The 25,744-nt window shown below is 40.3% G+C and overlaps 1 protein-coding gene across 1 annotated transcript in view; it reads right to left on the bottom strand.

Annotated features, from left to right (window-relative positions):
- Positions 1-25,356, bottom strand: part of LOC100522401 (WASH complex subunit 2A) — a 58,096-nt gene extending 32,740 nt beyond the window's left edge. The window contains 15 exon segments of the mRNA XM_003133111.6: positions 631-801; positions 1,211-1,270; positions 2,309-2,366; positions 2,807-2,925; positions 3,895-3,966; positions 4,886-4,973; positions 5,533-5,643; positions 8,254-8,301; positions 9,525-9,586; positions 11,328-11,421; positions 13,195-13,368; positions 15,479-15,541; positions 23,912-24,076; positions 24,997-25,119; positions 25,208-25,356. Of these exon segments, the coding sequence (XP_003133159.2) occupies positions 631-801; positions 1,211-1,270; positions 2,309-2,366; positions 2,807-2,925; positions 3,895-3,966; positions 4,886-4,973; positions 5,533-5,643; positions 8,254-8,301; positions 9,525-9,586; positions 11,328-11,421; positions 13,195-13,368; positions 15,479-15,541; positions 23,912-24,076; positions 24,997-25,119; positions 25,208-25,210 (1,411 nt within the window). The 5' untranslated portion in view covers positions 25,211-25,356.

Raw genomic sequence — 25,744 nt, 5'->3', positions numbered from 1 at the left:
TGTTAGAAATGCAGAATCACAGGCCCCAGGCCCTACCCCAAACCCACATCAGAATCTGCATTTTGCCAAGAGGCCTGGGAGCATCATCTACACATTAAAGAACAACGGATTCAGGGGAGTGACTTCATGAACAAACTGGATCAAAGTTGAGGGGAGAAAAAAGGAGAATGCCAAAGGGGCCAAAACCCTGACATATAAGAAAAGGTCAAGGTCACATGGGCTTTCTGGCACAGACAGGAGAAGCTGGGAACTAAACAGCTCACATGTGATGTTCTGCTCATATAGGTTACTGAGGACACTGGAAGAAAGTGTGATTTAAACTTTCTCTGTAAGTGAAAAGGTCAAAACTAGAATCTTGAGTGGATATCAGAGGGGAACAGACTTCTCCCTCTGTAAGGGATATATACAATCCTAGTAATTAGTTTCCAAAGCAGAAAAGATCAGTCCATAAGATAGAGGCATCCAAGGCACCATAACCATGTAAGCAGAGACGCAACAACGCTAGGACAGGAACGCTTGGGGAGGGATTCTGGCACTGCAACAGATAAGGAACTAGAGGACCTTCATGTCTTTTTTCAGTCAACATTCTTTTTCTGACGAAATTCCCAGAAACAGAGGCTGAAGCAGTACCTGTCTTGGAAGGCTTGCTATGGGATGCTGCAAAAAAGTCATCATCGTCATCATCATCAAAGAGGCCAGAAGACGCTGGCAGGTACGAGCTTTTCCCTGGCGTGGGCTGCTCAGGCTTTGGAGGCTCCTTCAGGGATGGAGCAGAGGCGGTGCCAAACAAATCAGTGTCCCCTGTGGGCAGAGGGACAGGACAAACCATCTGTGAGCCAGTGTGGTGGGCTTCCTGACATTATAGGAGAAGAAAAAAAAAAAAACCCAAAAAAACAGTACCACGACCAAGCACTCATAGTTTCAGTTCATCCACAAAACACATTAATAGGCCCCAACAACCTCCATCCTTTACTGATATCGAACATACCATAAAATAGAATCAACTGATCACTCAAACTAAAAAACATCTGAGGCCACTGATTTCTAAGAGAATATGAGTTAACACAGATAAGTGAGCTCTTTCTGTAAGCTGTTCCATGCCCTCTGAAGTTCTCCCTACTCTCTTCTCCAGGCAGCCCTTCAAAGATGACAATTTTAAAAACGACAAAACGATACCTAGATAGTTTTTAAAAACAAACACATACAATACCTAAAAATACAGAAACAGCTCCTGCTGGGATTTTCTTTCCAGGTTTGGAGGACGAAGAGGCTAAAATGTGAAAGAAAGAGATAACATTTCAACAAAGAAGATAACTTTCCTTGCTAAAAGCACTTTCCTAAAAAATGTGCGATGTAACACACAGCTAATAGGAGACAGTTTAATACACAGATTTTTCCTTTAAAAGTCACTTTAAAATTGCTTAGTATTGTCTTCTCTACCAATGTCACAACTTTTTTCTTGGTACTAAAACAATCTAGGCTGTGACCTCCATGGACTCTGGGCCAACAATAGCAGTAGGATTGGCTGGGGTGGCCAAGGAAGATGAAGAGCACAAACAGGGGAGGCAGGGGCAGAGCAACCAGGGCTCAACAGTTCTGACTCCACCCAGTCCAGTTTGATGAGAACAAGCAAGTAAAAAAGAACAGCAAAGTATCTAATGTCAGAGAAAAAAACGAAGACAATAACAGGAAAGCAGGAAACCAGGCAAGTCACAATGCCAGAAAGTGGAGAGCAGGGACCTCAAGACAATCAGGTCAGCCAACACTGTAACAAGTCCAAAATCTGACAACTTGTGGCCTGGGGAGACCAAGTTACTTAAAATAACTCACTCCCAATTCCCAAGAACTATTGCAGTCCTGATGGAATAAAATTTTTAAGTTTTTTCATGGCTTGAAGTGTGTGCTTTTTAGAAATGCCATAGATTATACTAGCGCACGCTGGGCTGGAGAATTATTGATCTTCAATTTATGTGCAGAATTTCATAAATGTTTCTTTGAAACTAAACATGATTAAATTAAAATATCCTCAAAACTGCTGGAATGGTTCTCCTGCTGACTCTTTGTGAATTCTCTAAGGAAGAGACAAAATTGTGCCTTGGGTCTATAGATGATACTTTTTGTTTTTTCCAAGACATGAATTAGTGCAAACAAACTGCTTTTAACAAGACCAAGGCAAATACAACAGCTTCCTGCCTAACAGAGAAACGAGGCTTAGGAACAACTTCGGGTGTTCCATCTCCTGACAGGAAATAACCAGTTTTAGAAGTCTGTGTGTGGAGAAACACAGCCAGCTGCAATCTAAGCTCACCTTCATTAACAGGTGCTCGAGCTTCTCGATCCTGAGGGGCTTCTGTGAAGAGGTCACTCTGCTTGTAATAAAGCATGGAACATGGTTCAAAATAGCAGAGGAAAATGGAGCTGCATTTAAAGATTTCTAAAGAATAAGTACCTTGAAAAGATTACAGAGACATACGGCCTATGAAGACTATGACAAAATCAGAGCCTTAAATAATTTAATTCCTGTCCAGGAATTAAATACAAACATGGGCAAAGACAAAAGGTAAGAAATGATCACTTAACCAAATAAACTGTTCACTGTTAACGCACACACATCCTCTCCCCACTTAATAAAGAGCATCAGAATGCAGTAGTTCCTCACTTTGCGATTCAAAATCTCCTAAAATCTGAAAGTAAAAGCAACTTCCAACCAAGAAGCCACTCTTTTATTACTAAAAGAACAAAACATTTCTTCCTTGTGGACCCATGACACAGCTTTGGAGAGCTTCCTGGACTCCCACCGACTCACCTCCTCATCCTCATCATCAAAAAGTCCCTTTCCCCCGCTGAACAGGCCACCTCTAGACCCAAATGGTGAGAAGTCTTCATCCGTAAGCTTAGGGGGTGCAAATAAGTTATCTTCGTCATCTAGCAAAAAGAAAGCAACGTTTTGCAGGAAAAGTTAAAGATGGATCTGGAACTCCAATTCCAGGGATCAGCCTTTACAAACCTCCAAAACGGACATGAAGTCTATCTAACTATATATAACAAGGACTATTTGAATGCCAACGGTCTGAAAACTTTCAGACAAAAACTTATTAAATAGTCTACTGAACCCCTTAAAATAAGGCTCTCTGGGTTCTCACCCTCAAATTATACATGTCTGCAGCAAGGTGAATTCTGCAGGCAATCTCCTTCATCAAAAAAATTTTTTGAAGGTAGTATATGGTTCAATTCCCACCCAAGCACTATCTGGGGGAAAGAAAGGCAGATTGAAGGGAGACCTGCAGATTGACAATCACACATGGGAATATAATGGATATTCCTGTTTAATGTGAAAGGGCCTGATATATTCTCGATTGAAAACAACTGTTAAGAGGTCTCTAGTTTCTATACTTTTGGAGAAATCTAGAAAGACAGCTAATGATCCCTATAAAATCTAGTAATTCAAATCTCTCTCTTTTTTTTTTTTTTGTCTTGTTTGAGGGCCGCACCCCAAGCATATGGAAGGTCCCAGGCTAGGGGTCGAACTGGAGCTGCAGCTGATGGCCTATGCACAGCCACAGCAACACGGATCCAAGCCGAGTCTTTGACCTATACCACAGCTCACAGCATTGCCGGATCCTTAACCAACTGAGCAAGACCAGGGATCAGACCCACATCCTCAGGTACCACCCAGATTAGTTAACCAGGAACTCCTAGTAATTCAAACCTTTAAAGCATTTTTATTCCATATTCACTTCTCCCCACACCCCAAAAGTATGCTCTCAAATAGTGAGGGGAGAGAGACTTCATCTGTCAGCATTTAAAAAGGCACTTTTGTGAATTATGTAAGTGATACTCCCATTGCCAAGTCAAGAGCCTCCAAAAACAAGAGAATTGAGGGGAAAGGCTTACCATCTGAGGGAGTTTTCCTTTCCTTCTTCTCTTTCGAGGTCTTCCGAGGTTTCGTTTCACCTGGGGATAAGGCTTAAAGAACAATTCACAGTTTTCACAACACCCTGTCTACCCTTACTATATTTACCTATAGGTTCTTTACACACAACTACCATGCTCACAACTCCTCAGCTGAGAGCAGGACACTCAACTCTGTACCTCAGCTCCACCTGAACACCCCACTCAGTGCTTGACCCACAGCGGACACTCACAAGTGCCTCTTTTTAAAGCAGAAGGCTTGGAGTTCCCGTCGTGGCGCAGTGGTTAACGAATCCGACTAGGAACCAGGAGGTTGCAGGTTCAGTCCCTGCCCTTGCTCAGTGGGTTAATGATCCAGCATTGCCATGAGCTGTGGTGTAGGTCGCAGATGCGGCTCGGATCCTGCGTTGCTGTGGCCCTGGCGTAGCCGAGGGGCTGCAGCTCTGATTTGATCCCTAGCCTGGGAACCTCCATATGCAGCGGGAGCGGCCCAAAGAAATAGCAAAAAGACAAAAAAAAAAAAAAAAAAAAAAAAAAGCAGAAAGTTTCAGCTTACACACCAGGGTCATGCCCCACCAGGATTGCACTTGCTGTAAGGATTTTTCTGGTATCTCTCCACCCTGTTAATTCAATCACTAGAATATAGTGTACGGTACATTTTTATCTAGTCAAAATAAAATTCAGGAGTAAACATGAAGCCAAGGATTCTCAATCGGGGGTCCCTGGTTCTCCATGGTATCCACCAAACCCCTGAAACTGCATAGATAGATGTGCATGTGTGCATTTTCTTGGGAGGGTGGGGGGCAGTCCACAGTGTTCAGCTATCAAAGAGTCTACAAATCCAAAAAAGATTAAAAACTGTAATTTAAGCATCAGTAATTAAACAGAGAAACCCACCCTCAGTGAAGCCCAGCAGAGGGTCCTGCACTCTCCCACCACCCCGTTTGCTCATCTGGAGGTGGGAGTGACATACTTGTTTGCTCCTCTTCCATCCGGTTTGTGGCATCCCCTTTGATTCGGGCCGCCAGCTCATCAGCAAATGACGTAGGTCTACTTCTTTTCTACAAGCGGAAAAAAAAACACTCTTTCGTAAGTTTTTGTTGGGTAACAAATGAGTCCAATTTACTTTGGACACCTAACAAAATTATGGCAAATTATGTAAAGTTATATACACAATGGCAAAGAAACTGAACTGATAAGAAAATAGTTTAACTAAGGAAATGTGAGCACATGCACCCTATACAGATCACCTGAGAAACAGGATTCAGTGTTCCTTCAAAGGGAGATGCTCTTTATTTCCTTATTTTTTAAGGAAAAATACTCAGAAATCTAGATAAGAAAACTACCATAACATGCCTAGGGAAAGCAGAGGAGTATTAGCATCTTAAGATTTTGAATATATTTTGAATGATCTAACTTGTAAAATCTTAACATTTGGAGAAGAAAGGGGTACTTGTAAGGTAACTTGGGATGCTCAACCATTATTTCCAGAAGTGTAAATGAAATTACAAATATGATGCAAAATGAGACAGTTAGAAATATAAATGATAATAAAAGGAATGAGTCCCAGGTACCATTTCTAAAACTTTGTCAAGTGATAACAACTATAGTCTTTCTTACAGGTCTAGAATTTTCTTCGAGGTCCTCAATATCTTCCTCCTCCTTCTCAGAGTCAGCAAAAATGTCACAACCATCATCATCCTCTTCTTCATCACTCATTTGTGCAGTGTGCTAAGAGTACAAACCACCAGATTTAAACTATTAGATATGGTCATCAAGCTGAAAAAGAGATACTGCCACTTAACCTTTAGACTTCTCCTTCAAAATGGGAGCAAATAATGCACCAAAAGTTAAGAAGCAATACATGTGCTAGAATAAATGATACACAAGATTTATCTTCAGGACATTAGCAGAAGGTTGAAGTAGTAAAGATGCCCACCACTAGAGAAACGAATAGACTAAATAAGCATGGTCCTATCTTAATAACGGTACTAACAGTTAAAAGGAATAAGCTCGAACAACTGCATAGACACTCAAGACCAATCAAGTGACAAAACAGTGAATGATAAACCCAGATGATATCCTGACCACCCTCTGACACACATACTACAGCACTGCTGTGAACACAGACATATCTGTAAAAGCAAGATATGGTTTTGACGACAAAACCAGTTACTTCTGGAGAGCGTAAAAAGATGAGGATCGGATGCCTCAAACTTAGTCTTACCTGTTAAGTCTTACTTTGGGGGTGGGGGGAGTTAGGGCCACAGGTGCAGCATATGGAAGTTCCAAGGCTAGGGGTCTAATAGGAGCTGCAGCAACAGCCTACACCACAGCCCACAGCAACTCTGGATCCTTAACCCACTGAGCAAGGCCAGGGATCAAACCTGAGTCTTCATGGGCTTGTTGGGCTTGTTACCGCTAAGCCACTGCCAGAACTCCTAAATTCTAATTTTTACAAAGGCAGCTACTGATATGTAAAAACTGCATAATTAAAAAAATTGTATCATTTAAATCAATAAACTATGCCAGGCATTATGCTAAAAGCACTTTTTAAACCAATCTTTTTTTTTTTTTTTTCCTTTTTAGGGTCACAGGTGCGGCATAGGTAAGTTCTAAGGCTAGGGGTCCAGTCAGAGCTGCAGCCACCAGCCTACACCACAGCCATAGTCACTTGGGATCCAAGCCTCGACTGCTACCTATACCACAGCTCACAGCAATGCCAGATACTTAACCCACTGAGCAAGGCCAGGGATCGAACCCTCATCCTCATGGATACTAGTCGGGTTTGTTACCACTGAGCCACAACAGGAACTCCCACTTTTTAAACTAATTTAATCCTTAGAACTCTGAGGTTAGTAGTGGCAAACAAAACAAGTATATCTTTAAAAATACAAATAAATGGTTCCTGGAGTTCCCATCGTGGAGCAGTGGTTGACGGATCCAACAAGGAACCATGACGTTGAGGGTTCAATCCCTGGCCTCGCTCAGTGCATTAAGTATCCGGCATTGCCGTGAGCTGTGGTGTAGGTGGAAGATGCGGCTCAGATCTCACGTTGCTGTGGCTGTGGTGTAGGCTAGCGGCTACAGCTCCGATGAGACCCCTAGCCCGGGAAACTCCATATGCCACGGGAGCAGCCCTAGAAAAGGCAAAAAGACAAAAACAAAACAAAACAAAACACCAAATAAATGGTTCCAGCAATGCTTTTAATAACCTTATTGTATAATTTGAAAAAGTATTTGAATTTGTGGATCTTAACAATAAATTCCATGGAAATAAATACATTCCACAGAAACCAGTAAAAATTATAAAGACAAGCCACTTTTGTGAACACAACTGGGAAAATACAAGTACCAACCAAAAAGTACCAAATCCTTCATTTAATATTTGGAAATTTTTGTGAAAAAATATTTCCCAATTAGGAAAGTGAAACACAAACTGGTATGATCTCCACATACCACTGTACACATACACTAGGGTAGCAAAAATCGTAATCCCAGTGCTGATGAGAATGTGAGAAAATCATTACGCATGATCTGTTAACCTGCAACAGACATCAGACAAAAATTCCAAGTAATTCTAACGCCAAAGGAAAGTTCACAAAAACAAAGGATGTTTATATATGAAAACAATGAATGAGGCATTATCTTAAAAATAAAAATTTGAAAATACTATATCCCATATACATTTAGAGACTACAATAGTATCATAAATGTACAATTAAAAAACACAGAAATTTGAAGTTCCCTCATGGCACAGCACGTTAAGGATCTGGCACTGTTACTGCTTCGGCTCTGGTTAAGCTCTAGCATGGGTTCAATCACTGGCCAGAAATTTCCACATACCAGATGCAAATTACAAAGACTATTTAAATGACAAAACACTTGGGATATATTGATATAAAATAACAGAAAATAAACCATGCATATTATAAAAAGAATATGTCCTTAAAAGGATATACAAAAATTAAGACAACAGTACTAAGACACTAGAATGAGAAGATTTCCCTCTCTTGAGTGTTCCTTAACCTTACTGCTATATTACCTCAAAGGTGAATTCAAGTGAAAAGCTCAGTTTGGGTAACTGGGCCTTGTTTTAGAGACTCTGTTCGATTTTGTTTTCTACCTCTTTGTTTAAGAAAAATGAAGGTAAACTATGAAGCAAAATTGGAAAAAAATATTCCAGGGATTAGTTAGCCTAAAAACGTGACACACGTGAAGAAAACATGAATAAATCCTGAATTTCCTATAAATCATTCAAAAGTAATTTTTAGTATATATTTGGCATGTATGCCATGGTTTGATTAAAATTTAATAGTCACTTCAACATTTGAGCCTTACCTGGTTTTGATCATGGTCACTATGATTGGCAAAATCTTCATCTGACTCCTTTAAGGAAAAAAAAAAAAAAAAAGGCTTCACTGTTAAAACAGGCTTTACTCAGAAGCACAGAAATAATTTTGGGTCTAAGTCTCTGGGCAGCCAACACCGGTCTCCCTGTACCAACTACTAGTCACCTGAAGGTCACCTGAGGTATCAAGGTGCAGACAGGAGGCAATACTACCAAGGGTTGTTCTAGTTAACATGTAATTTCTATGATTCATTTAAACCTAACAATTTGTTCATATGAATCTGCCCTATCACCTCTAACCTTTGGATTTAAAGTAAGAGTTGTACATTTAATTACGTAAATTATCAAAAGTTGGCTTGTGTGATTTTTGGACTCCATTCTCTATCTTCCCTCTAATTAAGACAATTACTTCAACAGGCTCAAGAACATTAGAATTTAATACCAGCAATTATGTAAAGAGTTGCTTCAATGACTAGAAGTAAAGGATTCAGCTAATGACAAAGAGTTACAGCAGAGTTGTTTAAGAAAAGCGTATCTCCTACTGCTAGATTTTTTTGTTTGAAGACCTGGAGGAAGGAAGGCAGGAAAGGGAGACTGTGGAAATGGAGAGGGAGAAGGAGACAACAGTGCCTGCTTACAAAACTGTCTCCTTTTCAAAATCAACACTCAGAGGCTATCCTTCGAAGCGTTCCTGCTCTTTGCAACAACTAATTATTTTGTGTAAAGGAACAACTCCAGCTACAACAGTGGTCAAGGCCCACAGACCCCAAGACCCTAGAGCAGGGAGTCAGCTCTGTGGGTTTAAAGATTCCAGAGGCAGCAGCCAAGCTCACATGTAAGTGGATGCTTTCAGCATTTTCTGGTCTAAAAGGTTTTATAGTAAAAAAGCTTTAAATGCAGACTTTTTCCCCTAGAATTATTCAAAGACAAAACTTACTTAAAGACTGTATCTCAGCAGAGATTCCACCAAAATATTTAAGCTTGCCCCTCTTAAAATAATACTGGCAAGAAGAGATTTCATGGAGCGGTGAGGAGGGAGAGTAATGGTAAAAGAGATTAAAGCAGTTTTTCTTGGTTTTCTATACAAGACAAAAAGGAACTCCCATCCCAAGGAAAAAACTTCAGAATATGGCTTCAATCCAGTGTTAAAAGATTTTTGTAAACAAATTGCCAATTTGCAAACATGCTATTTACTTTGGCCCACTAAACACACCCTAAGTTTCCTGCCCACCATGACCTGGACACACCAGAAAGCCCTTACCTCTTCTTCATTCTCTTCTTCACTGTCCGCAATACTACCACGATCGCTGCCTACTGAACCTTCTGGTTAGAAGATAAGGGTATCGTCATTATTCACAAGAAAATGTCCTTAGTTCCATCTCAAGATCACACATCACTGTACATCAGCATCAGATTTTTTTTTTTTTTCTTTTTAGGGTCACATGTGTAGCACATGGAAGTTCAAAGGACTTGGGGTCGAATGGGAGCTCAGCTGCCAGCCTATGGCACAGCCACAGCAACAGCAGACCCTTAACCCACCGAGCAAGGCCAGGGTTGAACCTGCATCCTCATGGACACCAGTTAGGTTTTAACCCGCTGAGCCACAATGGGAATGCAAGCATAAGAGATTTTGATAAAACCATCTATACATTATACATCATCAAAGTACCTCCTCAGAAGATAATTAATAGTTCCAAAAAAAATTTTTTTAAAAGCTGGTTTCTAGAGCTCCCGTCATGGCTCTGTGGTTAACAAATCTGACCATGAGGTTGAAGGTTCGATCCCTGGCCTTGCTCAGTGGGTTAAGGATCTGGCATTGCCATGAACTGTGGTGTAGGTTGAAGATGTGACTCAGATCTGGAGTTGCTGTGGTTGTGGTGTAGGCCGGCAGCTACAGCTCAATTAGACCCCTAGCCTGGGAACCTCCATATGCCTCGAGTGTGGCCCCAAAAAAAAAAAAGCTGGTTTCTACTCTTCAAGATGTCAAGGTTGTAAAAGCAAAGAGAAACTGAGATATAATATCAGACTGAAACAAGACTAAACAGATTTTTAAAAATGAGTGATCCTGGATTGGATTCTGGACTACAGAAAAGACAAAAGACAGACAAAACTGGGACAGTTGGCAAAATCTGAATATGATGGAAGGTTAGCTAGCATTAAATCCAGTAAAATTTTCTACCTCTGATTTTTGTTGCAGAAAAACTGTCAACTGGTGACTTTACTTCATATAAAAATTACATTGAAAGAAGGGGTTGAAAAGAACACTTGATTTGCAGATACTTGCCAAGCCACACAGGATTCAACCACTTCAATAATTATTTTTATTGATGAAGAGGACATACACATTAAAAGCTTCACATCAAAGCTTAATACATATGTCCAACACAGATGACAGATATGCAAGTGACTATGCAAAATATTCAACTATAAGAAAAAGTTCTTATTCTTACAAAATACACACAGAAATGCAGTCATCCGTAGAGGGATTGGTTCCAGGACCCACTTTCCCCAACACAGACACGCAGAGAGAGAGATACTAAAGTGGTGTGGTATACGTATACAATTTACACACACACCCTCCCAAATCCTTCTGTACACAACCTTAAATCATCTCCAGATTAGTTAAAACACCTCATACAATGCAAACAATATGTAAATAGTTGTAAATACAAGGTAAATTCTATGTAAGTAGTTGCCTGTGCATGGCAAATTTAAGTTCTGCTTTTGGAACTTTCTGGAATTTATTATTCCCAAATATTCTCAATCCAGGTTGGTTGAACACAGAGATGCAGAACCCCTGGATACAGAGGGCCAACTAAATTAGAAATAAAAAGACATGACATCTGCATAATGTCTCCCAAATAGCTTAAGAAAAAAAAATGTAATATAGAGAGAATGATAAAACAAATGTAGTGAAATGGTAACAAATGATAAACCTGGGCAAAGGGTATGTGGGAGTTCTTTGTACTAGTCTTAACGACTTTTAAAGTTTGAAATTATTTTTAAATAAAAAATTAAGACATAAATGTTAAAAGCAACAAAAATAATTGATGCAAAAGAGTACCTTCACTAGAAAGCTCTCCAAGACCTACATCCTCCTGCTCCATGAACAGCTTTGACCCAATTAAATAAGGTAAAGGACGGTCAATGTATAGATCCTGTAAACAATGAAAGGGAATAAGCCATTAAATATTTAGGTTGAAAATAAAATTAGGTATTCCATTTGACAAAGGAAGGAATTGAGAGGACTCCACACTTCATCAGTAAAGAAAGGCAGGATCACAGCACATAAAATGGGCTAGATGAAAAGAAACAGCACAGCAGCTGGGCAAATACATCCAGTCAACATAATGAACTAAAAGAATGTATCCAATAGGCTAATGAGAACCTACCCAGAAGAAATAAAAACAATCCAAAGAAGAGAAGAATAATATCCCCAGAGGTTCACACAGTAGATTTTAGAGAAGCAAAGTTGGTAAAATAAGACCAGATAATAAAACAACAGAACAAAATGGAGACTGTGTAGATGAAAATACATGTTGGAGATCCTTCCATTTAAGTCCATCACACATGGTAAAAACTTAGGGTCAAAAAGCACAAGCACTCGAGGAGTCCCCGTACGAACCCTACTAGTGTCCATGAGGTTCAATCCCTGGCCTTGCTCAGTGGGCTAAGGATCCAGCACTTCTGTGAGCTGTGGTGTAGGTCATAGATGCAGCTCAGATCCCAAGTGGCTGTGGCATAGGCCAGCAGCTGTAGCACCGGTTTGACCCCTAGCCTGGGAACTTCTATATGCAGCAGGTGTGGCCTTAAAAAAAAAAAAAAAAAAAAAAAAAAAAAAAAAACCCACTCAATTCTGGGGAACCTCCCACATCTCCACTGCTAGGCCTGGACCTTTGGCCTTAATATCTCTTCTCTATAGAAAAGACCCTGGAGCAGGGGGGAAACAATTCTGATTCTTCACAAAGGACAGAAAGTTTGGGAAGTTTAATGTAAAGGTTGAGAGCAACTAATTTAGTGCAAAGAAAAGAAAGTGCTAATTGGGCTAATTATTCACTGACTCAGAAGGGATTCCTAAGTCCTCTTGTCATAGAGAAAGTGGTGAGTGACATGGAAAGAGCAAGTAACATAGAAATGGCAATACATTTCCTAGGGTTTGCTGCTGACTTCTAAATCCCTTCAGTGAAAAAGCAAGCTGGCAAGTATACCGGCATTAAAAGATCAGCCTCAACTTGGTACTGCGCCATAAGCTCAAACTAAGAGAAGGGTGCAGCTGAATGAAAGACTAGAAGAGACCAGCATGTTCACAAGGCACGTGTGTGTCATAAGGACTCTCAAAATCAGTAAGGGGAACCTCCTGTGTTACTCCTGAGCGACCATGCATTGCCCAACTCGTTTCCTTTACCGAACTGGGAGAAATTATCAGTAAAGCTAAGCTATTAGTCTCTTCAGAGCAGCTTTACTCATATCGTCCAAAACCTGGGAACGACCCACATGTTTTTAACACTTCTCTGGTCTCTCCTAGTGCAAGTTATAGAAGGTCAGGTTCCCAATACTCTCTACCTCTCATAGCCTCCTCATCCTCCAAAATCCAACTCAAATCTCATTTCCACCCTGATTTCCCCAACGAGGAGTCACAGGACTTATGGTGATGCCTCTTAGAAATGCCTCCTCTTTCCCATCGTCTATTACTGCTAGAGTAAGCATCCTGAGAATAGGAACTATGCCCTGCATCTCTGTACTCCCCCAGCTTGGCATGCTAGTACTTAGTGAGTGCTCAATCAATGCTCAGGGACAGTGAGTTCTCTCTGACTGATGGAGTCAATATGAGTTGCTAAGTGACGTGCTCACTTCCTAAAGTGAAGTCCATGTAAAGTATGCCCAAGTAAAGCAGCCAAAACACAATAAATATTTCAACTGAATGTCTTTACCTTTGGCTCAAGGATTAATTCCACCCGCTCATTAGCATCATCTTCTTCAGAGTCTGAGTTTCCTGCTTTTATATCTAGTTGCTCAAATGCACTGTCCAACACTTGTAAACCGTAGTTCACAGCCTCCTGAACTTTAGGAATCAGATCTACTTCTTTCTGTTCCCGGGTCTTCTCCTACAAAAAAAATACTGTACAGTGAGACCTCCAGTATATTGATACCACCCTAACAAACACTAGGAATGTTCTCTAAAGCTTAGACTCTTGCTCAAAAAAAAAAAAAAAAAAAAAGAAATGTAGTTAAAAATGTTAGATGCTTAACAATGAAAATGTTAAATAAGCAATTGAAAATGTTAAAAGTACAATTCTGCTGAATTCTTCAACACAGACTTCAGAGTATGTGTTAAACATCAAGTCTGTCTGTGCTTTGAACACACATCGAACTACATAAGGTCCTGGAGCTCCAGGTTCATCATCTACAAAAACAAAAGCACAACTACGGTGTGATGCTTCAGCTTTTACAGGGTATATCAAGTCCCCTAACAAAGAATGGAACATTACAAGGCATCAAGTGACACGTCATCTCTCTGCTACTAGAGGAATGAAGGGCCTAGACCTTTAGCTTTACTGTGGCTGTATACTAATTACCCTGGTTAATGGGCCTTTGGACATTTGTAGGAGTTAAGACTTAGAAGAAAATACTCCAGCCAGAGATGTCATTTTTCGATTACAGTTTTAAAAAATAACTGGACAATTATGATTATTTTATAAATTTGTTTCAAACCAAGAGAGGATCAGCTTCGTCTCTAAGCTACCTGTACATCACCCTAGAACACTACCCCCTGCCCCTACAAAACTCTGTAAACATCATCAACCTCTTGAAAATATTCCACAGGCCTTCATTTCCCACAACAGCTGCTCTCAACAACAGTCCCTCATACCTCAACTGTGTCATCAGCTGTGATAATTTTTTTTAATTTAGTGTCATTTTTGCACCTCACAAATATTCAAGAAATCAATCCCTAATCAGAGGAAGGACCAAGCCATATAGTGTTATTTCTGATGGTCAAAAGGGAAAGCCTGATGAGTATTTTACATTTCTACCTCAAGTATGGAAATTTTTCTAATTTAGTTCTTTGGTTCTCGCTGCATTTTTTTTTTGTACTCTGGTATGAGGGGTTCTGAGTTAAATACCCAACATTGCACTAAGTGTGTAAAACATGCTTGTGAAATATAAAGTCGATTTTTAAAAAATAGTTCACTAAATAGCTATCATTTTAAAATTGAATGCTGATTTGGTATGACCCAGATCCTACCGCACTTAAATGGGTTAGCAACTCATTAAGTACTTAATATTACTCAAAAAACAATTTTTTTTAAGGCTGGAATAGGCAGAATTTATTTGATTTCATATGTTACAAGTATAGTTACTGAAAAAGCACCAACTTTTTCAAGTGATTTATATTTCTGAATAAGTTAGAACTGACTCAGGGCTCTTCCCATAATAAACTCACTCACTGGACTCCTCTGTGTTTTCCTGAGTGGGAAAAAAAAGGTATAATCTCCACCAGTGCTAGAAAGTCAAGAACCTCCTAACTATGCTTTGGCCTGTGGGGTGAGAACCCAGGGACAATGCTTATGCATCTGTAACACTGCTGCCCCTTGACACCTTAGCTGGTTTATGCAGTCCTCCAGCATCCACGCACCTCCTTTTCCTTCCTCTTGCCTGACCTCCAGTATCTTTCACTAGCTGAGTCCATAAAATACCAGGTACATCACCCAACTATGAACTGTGCTCCTGGCATTCTCACCTACTGAAATGGCCTTAAAATTTGGCTTCTCTTTCCTTAACCAGCTAACGTATCATCCTTGAAGCTGTCTTAGACACGTAAGCTTTTCCTCGTCTGAATTTCCAAAACAGTCAGCCCTCAAGGTATGAAAGGAGGAGGGGAGAGTGGAAGAAGAGGAAATGGAGAAAAGGAGAAAGAGACAGAGATCAATGAGGCCAGCAAATAAAATATTTATTATCTGGCCCCTTAAAAAAATCTCTGCACACCTCTGCTCTATTCTTAAGCCAGAATTCATAACTTAATCTATATTATTTCTTAATACACTAAATTTCAGAAACAAACTAAAGAGTTTGGTTGCTGGGCTGTCAGGAGTAGCCTTTCCCATTTGCCCAAGGTCCATGTCCTGCCCACCATCCCTCCATCAGCCATATTACAAATCTCCACCACTTTTCTTCTCTAAAAGGAGCCCAATAAAAGAGTGATTTAATGTAAGTTACCTGTTCTGCTTTTTCTGTCTCAGCCTTGAGTACTGGCTCCTCCACTTCTTCATCATAAACACGCTAAATATAGAAGAAAATTCAGTTTTAAATGGTCAAAACATCATTTGGAATCCATCACAATGTAAGAATTTGATATACAATTTTAAAAAGACAAAGACAGGGAAGGAATGATTATTCAACAAATGGCTGAGGCCACAGGTCAAGGACAAAAAAGCAAAGAACAGCAGTCAACTCACTAAAAATCAAATAAAAAAAAAAAAGATACAAATGAGTAGGAAACATGGGGGGGAAAACTTTCATCTCATTGTTGATCACAGTCACAAAAACACCAAGAAACCAGTATTCACACCTCTTTGTTTAATCTAATACTTAAAGCTGCCAGAGCAATGATACAGGTACTCCAGATGTGAGGCTACTGAGAATGTCAAGTGGTATAACTTACCTACCTACTAGGTAATGTGCTTTAACATTTTGCACAATAGAAATGGTAAAGGTAAGTTATTTTTATCCCGTTGCTTAAAATGGTTGATAAATCTTTATTTTCCCTTTTATAAGAAAACAGACAGGCCAAGCCCTCCAATGATTTGCCACAAGGCCAGGCATGTGACTGACACACACAGCTTGGGCAGGTGGGCTCTCATTTCCAAAACAGAACTATTGCTCCGGCAACTCATTGTGATTTCTTTTTTAACTATTTGTCGTCATTTAAATTCCCAAGGTAGAATATTCTGCACTGCACTGTTTCATAGTTATAAACAGTGCAGTGATGAAAATGTTCTGGAATGAGATGTTGGTAATAGTTACAATACTTTGTGAATACGCTAAAACCTATTGACTTGTATACTTCTAAAAGGGAGAATTTTATGGTATGCGAATTGTATCTCAATTAAAATTAAAGAGTCAACATAAAGATATGCGTAAAAGAGATGTGTTTAAAAATCCTTACCTCTAACCTAACCCTCGGAATAACCAATTTAAGCATGGTGTGTGCTACTACTGTTTCCTGTGGCTCTTACACAAACACATATATAGACATATGCAATACTCAGAATTCTCCCACCATTCCTGCTTTTAAATAAAATGCCCTCATACCGTACACATTCCTGTGTCCACATTTTTTTTGTCTTTTGTTCTTTTAGCGTTGCACCATGGCACATGGAGGTTCCCAGGCTAGGGGTCTAATCGGAGCTGTAGCTGCTGGCCTATGCCAGAGCCACAGCAACGCCAGATCTGAGCCATGCCTATGACCTACACCACAGCTCACAGCAACACTGGATCCTTAACCAACCGAGCGAGGGCAGGGATGGAACCCGAAACCTCATGGTTCCTAGTCGGATGCGTTTCCGCTGCACCACGACGGGAACTCCGTGTCCCACTTTTTCACTTGATATTCCCATAAACCACGTTCCAGGTCAATGTATATAGATTCAACTCAATCTTTTTAATATCTGCAAAATTTCTTATGGTATACACTTGACCATAATTAATTCAACAATTCCTATATTAGGGAACATTAAGGAGATTTCCCATTTTTACTATTGTAAACAAACTGCTGTAAACATATGCAACAATACTAAAATCTTAGGCCCTGGACTTTTATTTCTATAGGCTTCCCAAAAATAGGACTGCCAAGTCAAATCTTTTTTAATCCTAATAGCTACTTCCAGATTACCGGCCACAAATGTGGAACAACTCACACTGTTACCACAACATATTCAAGTGCCCACTTCCTAGACAAGCTGTGAAACAATGTTTTCTACCTTTTAAAAATATCCGCCAATCTGATCAGTGCTGTTGTTATTTATTATTATTACTATTGTCTTTTTAGGGCCACTCCCTTGGCATATGGAGGTTTCCAGGCTAGGGGTCAAATCAGAGTTGTAGCTGCCGGCCTACACCACAACCACAGCAATGCAAGATCCAAGCCTCGTCTGCAACCTACACCACAGCTCACGGCAACACTGGATCCTTAACCCACTGAGCAAGGCCAGGGATTGAACCCGTGTCCGCATGGATAGTCAGGTTCATAAACAACTGAGCCAAGATGGGAACTCCTGATCAGTGCTGTTTTGAAATGTTTGTTATCTTCTAACGAGAATTCTACTTCTTGAAATGTAGTTACAGAAGAATTATCGTAAGTACAAACTAAGATATTCATGGCATCAGATTTATAGTAGAAAGTCACAAACATCAAATCTGTAATTCTGTGCAATTCCACTTAAGATTGTGATATGTACAGCAGATAAACATAATAAGAGAGCCAAGAGACAGACCCACAATTACATGTAAGCCTGATTTTATAGTCACAAAAACACACATGTTCACACACATGCATTCAGACACATAAGTCAGTAAGGAAAAGAACTATACAATAAAAGTTATCCATATGGAAAAAAACCAAATGAGACCCTACTTCATACTACATATATATGCACCCACAGATGTCTACACAGATATATACTCTCCAGGTAATAAGCATGAAAAAAACAGAGATACAAAGGAGACTACAAACAAAATATTTAGCGTTAAGGAAAAAAGTGGGAGTTGGTGCCTTTGAATATGGGAAACTATTAGAATATGTTAATGCAAAGTAGTGCATATTATTAGCATTTGTGGTTATTATCTGTCCTCTAGACATATGAAATATTTCATTTGAAAATTTGATATTGGGGGATTATTAAATAAACTATGATATAGTCACCTAGTGAAATAAAAACAATAAAAATTAAGTTCACGACATCTTACAGATGTGTTAAAATGATTATAAAATAATATGCTAACATTAAGAAAAATGCAGGTTGCAAACATATACATATAGAAAAGGTTAGTTTTATATATATGTACACGCACATTTTTTTAATTTGGGATCTTTTTTTATTTTTATACACATAATAAGATTTCACACCAAGAATAGTCATTTAAATAATACAAATTAACATTCATGAGAAATGTCAAAAAAATTCAACTAAAAAACCCACTTCTCAGAGTTCCCATTGCAGCTCAAGAGAAACGAACCCGACTAGTATCCATGAGGATGTGGGTTCGATCCCTTGCCTCTGCTCAGTGGGTTTAAGATCCATCATTGCTGTGAGCTGCAGTGTAGACCACAGACACGGCTTCAATCTGGTGTTGCTATGGCTATGGAACAGGCTGGCAGCTGCAGCTCCGATTCAACCTCAACCTTGGCAACTTTCATATGCCACACGTGCTGCCCTAAAAAACAAACAAAAAAACCCCTTCTTCCTGTGACCTGCAATCTCAACATCTTCAGAGCAGCAGAGAAGGGGGCTGGAGGAAGAGCAGCAGAGGGAGCATCTAAAACAAGTCTCTCCCAAAAGAAATGACTTAAATTTTACATTCCCTCTCCACACAGGATCCAAATGGTGACAGCATAATTTACATATATATATATATGTGTGTGTGTGTGTGTATATACATATATATAAATATATATATAAGATTAGATGATTATTTATATATATGCATAAAAGATTAGAAAGAATTATGCCAAAATGTTCAGTGGTTGGTTAACTTGGGGAGACGGAATTACAGTCGATTTTTTGTAGTTTTAAATTTTTTCACACTTTAATACTTTTTATATATGCTAATCTCTCCTACAATGAGTATTCAGTACTTTTATAACAAGAAAGGAAAAAACCTAAAGACCAATGTCTGCATGGGAAATGGACTTGAAATATACATGTCAAAATGTTAAGAGGCTCTCCTGTAACTTGTGAAATTTCAGATGCTTCTTTTTCCATACTTTAAAAGTTATTCTATAAAGACCAGAGATTTGGGGAGTAATTCTCAGAGGCAGGAACAACAAAAAAAAGGTAAATAAATCTTAAAATTGAGAATTTAAGTAGCTACCAAGGTCACTTCATACATTAAATGGTAAGACTATTTAACCTAAAAGGTTAAGCTTCACGATAAGGTCTGAATAGCACCAACACCCTACTTTTTCTCCTGCCTGTCATTAAAAAATACCTCACAAGACATCAGCAGCCTGCAGAAAGCCAGACATAATATCTACAAAACCAACCAGCAAATACATAAAACCCACTGGATCGTTCAAAGGTGGCCAGGACTATACACCTCAAGACCTCAATACAAAGCAGGTAATCAGTGCTAATTTCCTTCACCCTTACCAGGCTGAACTCACAACTTCCTGGGGTTTGTTTATTTATTTATTTATTTTAATCTTTTTAGGGCCTTGCCTTAGGCATATGGAGGTTTCCAGGCTAGAGGTCTAATAGGATCTGCAGCTGATGGGCCATGCCACAGCCACAGCCACGCTAGATCTGAGCCACGTCCTCGACCTACACCACAGCTCAAAGTGACGCCAGTTCCTTAACCCACTGAACAAGGGCAGGGATCAAACTCACATCCTCATATAGACTAGTCGGGTTCGCTATTGCTGAGCTGCAATTGTTTTTTTGATAATTTTAAAATCATGTAGCCATTCCCAGAATTGTTAAATACCTTTGATATTTCCCCTCAAAATATCTTTTCCTCATTTGGGGGAGATGAGGTAAGAGGTGAAGGTGGGGAATTGGAGAAAAAGCTGGACTCAGGGTTGAGACTTCTTACCAGATAATAGCCTGGTCCTTTTCACTTTTGTTACCCCTCACTAATTCATTCATATAGTCACTGAGTCCCTATATATCAGGCTCATGCTGCGCCCAAGGAATACAACACTGAACAAAAATATGGGGCTTGATTTAGTAGGGGAATCATATCAATAAATGTAAAAATTACAATCATGGTGCTACTAAATAAAACATTAATAAGGTCACAATGTTTTAGGACAAAATTCCTAAATTAACAGACTAATGAAGCTTTAAGAATTATATTCCCTTTTGATAACATGCTGATGCACTGGCGACTGTTAATTAGCATTTCTCCTCCTTCATAGTCCTCCCTTGAGCCTTTACTAAAAGTACTAATTTCTCTTGCCATAGAAAGTCCTGATTGCTCTTCAGCTACAATAACTCTATAATGCAGTCTGAAACCTAGTAGCTGCCTCTGAGGTCAATTACTAAAAATCCAGAAACCTACCTGACTTTTTGTTTTGTTTTTTCCTTTTTTGGCCACCCCGAAGCATACGGGGTTCCTGGGATGGGAATCAGATCCGAGCCATAGTTGCAACCTAAGCCACAGCAGCAGCGATTCTGATCTTTAACCCACTGTGCCAGGCTGGGGATGGAATCTGCGTCCCAGACCACCCAAGACGCTACAGACTCCACTGCACCGCAGTGGGAACTCCAAAACCTACCTGACTTTAAGTATCTTTCCAATAAACTGCCATGAAACTAAAGGGCACCATTATTCAAGCCAGAATTATAATACATGAGTTTCAATGTTAGAGTTTGAAGAAAACACATGAAAAACCAAATTACTGCCAAATGTATTAACAGCATGTAGATTTTTTCAGAGTTTTATTGAGCATTAGCCATACTCTTATCGTCGTGCTCTACGATGGAAAGAACATGTAACACGTGGCATTACAGGGAGGTCTGGGAAGCAGTTAGATTTGGCAACAGGCACATCTAGAGGATAATTTAGCTACAGAATGGAAGAGGCACAAGAACTAAGAGGATGGAGAGATGGATGGAAAGCAGGAAATTCTAGAGGTGAGCAGAAACAAAGAACGACTATCAAAAAACAATAAAAAACAGAACCAATCACCCACAAAAACTAGATTATGAAAACTCAGAATCTAAAAAAACTTGGCCAGAAAAAAAGTGGAGGGAAAAAGAGAAGTAAGACCTTAAAGCTATAATGAAGAACAAGTTTATGATGCCCTTCACTCCCAAAGCATCAATCGGCTACCAATCCAGCACCAATGCAGCACAGGCACATCAAGCACAAAAGAAGTCCCCCAGTTCTATTCCTGGCCCAGTCCAGGGCTGCACACTGACTGCAGAGAAGAGCTGAGCAAGAAAGGTACAGAATGAGACCAACAAATATATTTAAAAGGACAGGAATAAGGCACGATGAAAAAGTGATGGAGCTGCATACACCAGTAAATGAGAGATGAGAGACCCATAAACCGCCTCTTCCAGTGTGAAAGATGCTCAGGACCAAGCATGGGCTTTCTGTGTAGATCACCAGAAAATGACTACAGATTTTACTAGAATATTTGCTACATTTTAAACTTACTGGCAAAGAGATATTTAAGACTTTTATTAAAATTTTTATTTTACACATAGCTTCTCCAAGCTATGGTAGTGGCATTTCAACCTGAACTACTAAGTATGTGCAAACATACTGCAACAAGATACCTGAATGACAATAGTCTTCTCTTAATAATCCTTAATCATGGTGTTTTTTTTTTTTGGGGGGGGGGGTCTTTTTAGCACCACCACTGCAGGACATGTAAGTTCCCAGGCTAGGGGTCAAATCAGAGTTGCAACTGCCGGTCTACACCACAGCCACAGCACCAAGGGATTGGAGCTGCGTCTGTGACACACACCACAGCTCATGGCAAACTGGATCTTCAACCCACTGAGCGAGGCCAGGGATTGAATCTGCATCCTCATGGATACTAGTCAGATTTGTTACCCCTGAGCCACAATGGGAACTAACCATGGGCTTTTTTATAATTTTCAAAATCTTTTTTGCAATTTTCAAAATCTTTTTTGCAATTTTCAAAATCTTTCTTGCAATTTTCAAAATCTTTTTTGTTATTTTGCATCTAACAGTCTCAGGAGGTAGCCTACATTAATATTCCTCTTTTCACAGATTAATTAATGCTGATACTCAGAAAGCTGGCCACCCTATGAGAAATACAAATCAGCTTAAATAAGATTCCTCTCATCCTCATCTGTTAACAATCTCCCCTTCAGTCACTAGGCTCCAGCCACACCTGCTTCCTTTCTATTCTGGAATTACACTATTATGGAAGATTTTGATTTTCTCTAAGGAGGGACTGTGTCTAATTTACCTGTATATTCCTAGAACCCAGCACCTAGAGAAATTCAATAAATAAATGGACAAAATCGCACATAGGTTAAAACTCAGCAATCTATTTAGAGTTTATTCCATAATAGGTTCAGCAGCAACATGGATGGACCTAGAGATTATCATACTCAGTGAAATAAGTCAGAGAAAGACAAGTACCATAGTATATCACTTACATGTGGAAGCATAAAAATGATACAAAAGAACCTATTTAAAAAAGAGAAACAAACTCAGATTTTAAAACCAATCTTACAGTTAATATAGGTAAAACAGTTAGAGGAAGGGGGGCATTGGGATGGTGGAAATAATACATACACTACAGTATAAAACAGATGATTAACAAGAACCTGCTGTAAAGCACAAGAAAATCTACCCAACAGCTCATAATTAACCTACATGGGAAAAAATAATGGATATATTTTTATGTATGACTAATTCACTTTGCTGTACACCTGAAGCTAATACAACATTGTAAATCAACTTTACACCAATAAAATAAGTTTAAAAAAAAATTTTTTTTTGTCTTTTTAGGGTCACACCTACAGCATATGGAAGTTCCTGGGCTATGGGATGAATCAGAGCTACAGCTGCTGGCCTGCACCACAACCATAGCAACATGGGATCGGAGCTGCACCTGCAACCTACACCACAGCTCATGGCAAGGCCGGATCTTTAACCCACTAAGTGAGGCCAGGGATCAAACCCACATCTTCATGCATACTAGCTGAATTCATTCCTACTGTGCCACAATGGCAACTCCCTAAAAAGTTTTTTAAAAACTAAAAGAACGTTGGAGTTCCTGTTGCTCAGCAGTAATGAACCAGACAAGTATCCATGAGGTTTGATCCCTGACCTTGCTCAGTGGATTGAGGCTCTGTCATTCCCGTGAGCTGTGGTGTACATCGCAGATTCAGCTCAGATCCCACATTGCTGTGGCTGTGGTGCAGGTTGGCAGCTTATAGCTCCAATTAGACACCTAGCCTGGGAACTTCCATATGCCTTTGGTGCAGCCCTAAAAAGCGAAATAACAACAACAACATAGGTTCAGCCATCATAACAAAATGTTAGTTGGGAATATTCCAAGTAGACACACACACGACTTTACTATAACTTATCAATATTGGATACAATCAATAATACACTGGTGCCCAGAGGATCAGACCAGTTGTACAGCTCCGTACAGAGTATGCTCAATAACAAGGTTTGTTGGAGTGTCATGCAATTCTGCACAACACCGACTACTCCAAAACCAAAAACCGATGGAAACACTGGAATATGAGGAAATTTTATCATTAGGTTTTTTCAAAGGCTTAAAAAAATTTACTAATAAAAAAGGGGGTGAGGCATTAATTATAAAGAACCACTACTTCCACCAAAATTTAGTAGAGAACCTAATAATAGATCATGGAGTATTACAATGGCTCTTGCTCCTCCTAAAAGTAGTATTTATTTATAAATCTGACTCACGTTCTCAATGAACTGGGTATTAGACAGCATAAGGAAGTCATTGAAGACATTATGCAGGCGACAATCTGTGGCTTTAGTTTCCCGAATTAGTCCATCCACTTGTTTCTTGATTTCATGGGTCCTAGAGATAGTCTGCTGTGAGAATTCCTGTAGAAACTGTAGCAGCTATTTAAAAAATAAACATACAGTAGTATCAATATTATACACATCTATTCTGCATATCAAAACAGGAAAGAACCCATTTCCTTTTGTGTGTGTGTGTTGGAATGTAAAAGGGATTCTGCTTTTGACAGCTTTATGACCAAGTAGCATCAAAAAACATTAAGAAAGTTCATCAGCCTTGAGCTGTGGTGTAGATCGCAGACGTGTCTCAGATCTGTCAGGGCTGTGGATGTGGAGTACCTAGGCCAGCAGCTACAGCTCGGATTCCACCCCAAGCCTGGGAACCTCCATATGCCGCGGGTGTGGCCCTTAAAAAAAAAAAAAAAAAAAAAGAAAGTTCATCAAAACAGCGGCAACGAGTCAACGGATACTTGCCATCTCATTTTGGGAGGAATTTTTAAGTCCTGTTTGGTTGTCATTCTACAGGGATTGCAAACGAAAGCCAAAACAACAAACCACTACTTTTATCCAAAAATCCTACTTCAAATGGGACTTTGGAATGACCATTTTCAGTTTACTGGGTGGGCCCTTAGCTAAAAAGTCTCACTCAAGGATATCCATATACTAGTTTTTCTACTGCCCCACTCAGTCCAGGTCCCAACATGGAATTGACGAAGTAATGCCATTGTAAGCCTGCGGAGCGGCGGAAGCCGATTTCCCAGCTCAGGATGGAGTTGGTTGCCGGTCTGGAAAACCCCAACGAGGAAAACAGCCGGGTGTCCAGGCCGCTGTCTGCTTGGGAGCGCTCAGAGGGCTAAGGACAACCGGCCCACCACCGCCCAAGTGCCTGGGGATTGCCGCCGGGGAGTTTTTGAGGGCAAGAAGAGATGTGTTAAGTCGATGTTTATGGGGAGTCCCATCCTCCCTCCCGCATCACCCCGGATGAGTCGCCCTCCCCTCCCGTCCCTGGGCCCGCCTCTCACGCCCGCGTCGGCCGCCAGCGACCAGCTTTGGCTGCTTCTGCGGATCTCTTCCACCGACCAGGGCCGCTCCCACACGGGCTCCGACGCCGGCGCCCGCTCCTGGTCGGGGGTGGTCTGGTTCATCTGCAGCGGGAAGGACGAGAAGAGGCGCTGAGCTCCGGGAGGGCAGAGGGGGCCGGGGCCCAACCCTCACCCAACCTGCCACTCTCACCATCCTCGCCGCGCAGCCTCACGGGCTCCAAGGGCCCGCAGGACGCACCCGCTGAGCCTGGAAGGTCTCTGGAAGCCGAACTTCTCAGTGGTGCCTCAGGCACGTGACTGTAGATCACATGACCCCGGCGCCGGTGACCTGCCCCTCATGTGACCGGCAGTGGATGGCTGCCGGACTGCCGGAAGGAAGGTGCAGAAGCCGGCTGGGGACACTAGACCTCTTCTAAGAGGCCTGTGGCCACATGGATGGACCTAGAAGTTATCATACTAAGTGAAGTAAGTCAGAAAGACACCTATCATATATCACTTAGATGTGATATATATATGACATAAATGAGCCTATCTATGAAACAGACTCACGTTCACAGAGAATTTGTGATTGCGGAGGGGGGTCCGGAAGGGATGGCTGGGGAGTTAGGGATTAGCAGATGGTGACTAATGTACGGAATGTGTAAAAAACAAACTTCTATTGTATAGCCCAGGGAACTATATTGAATATCCTGTGATAAACTTTAATAGAAAAAGAATATGAAAAAAT

This window comes from Sus scrofa, chromosome 14 (genome assembly GCF_000003025.6).
Source record: "Sus scrofa isolate TJ Tabasco breed Duroc chromosome 14, Sscrofa11.1, whole genome shotgun sequence".
Lineage (NCBI taxonomy): Eukaryota > Metazoa > Chordata > Mammalia > Artiodactyla > Suidae > Sus > Sus scrofa.
This window is presented reverse-complemented; position numbering and strand designations above follow the sequence as displayed.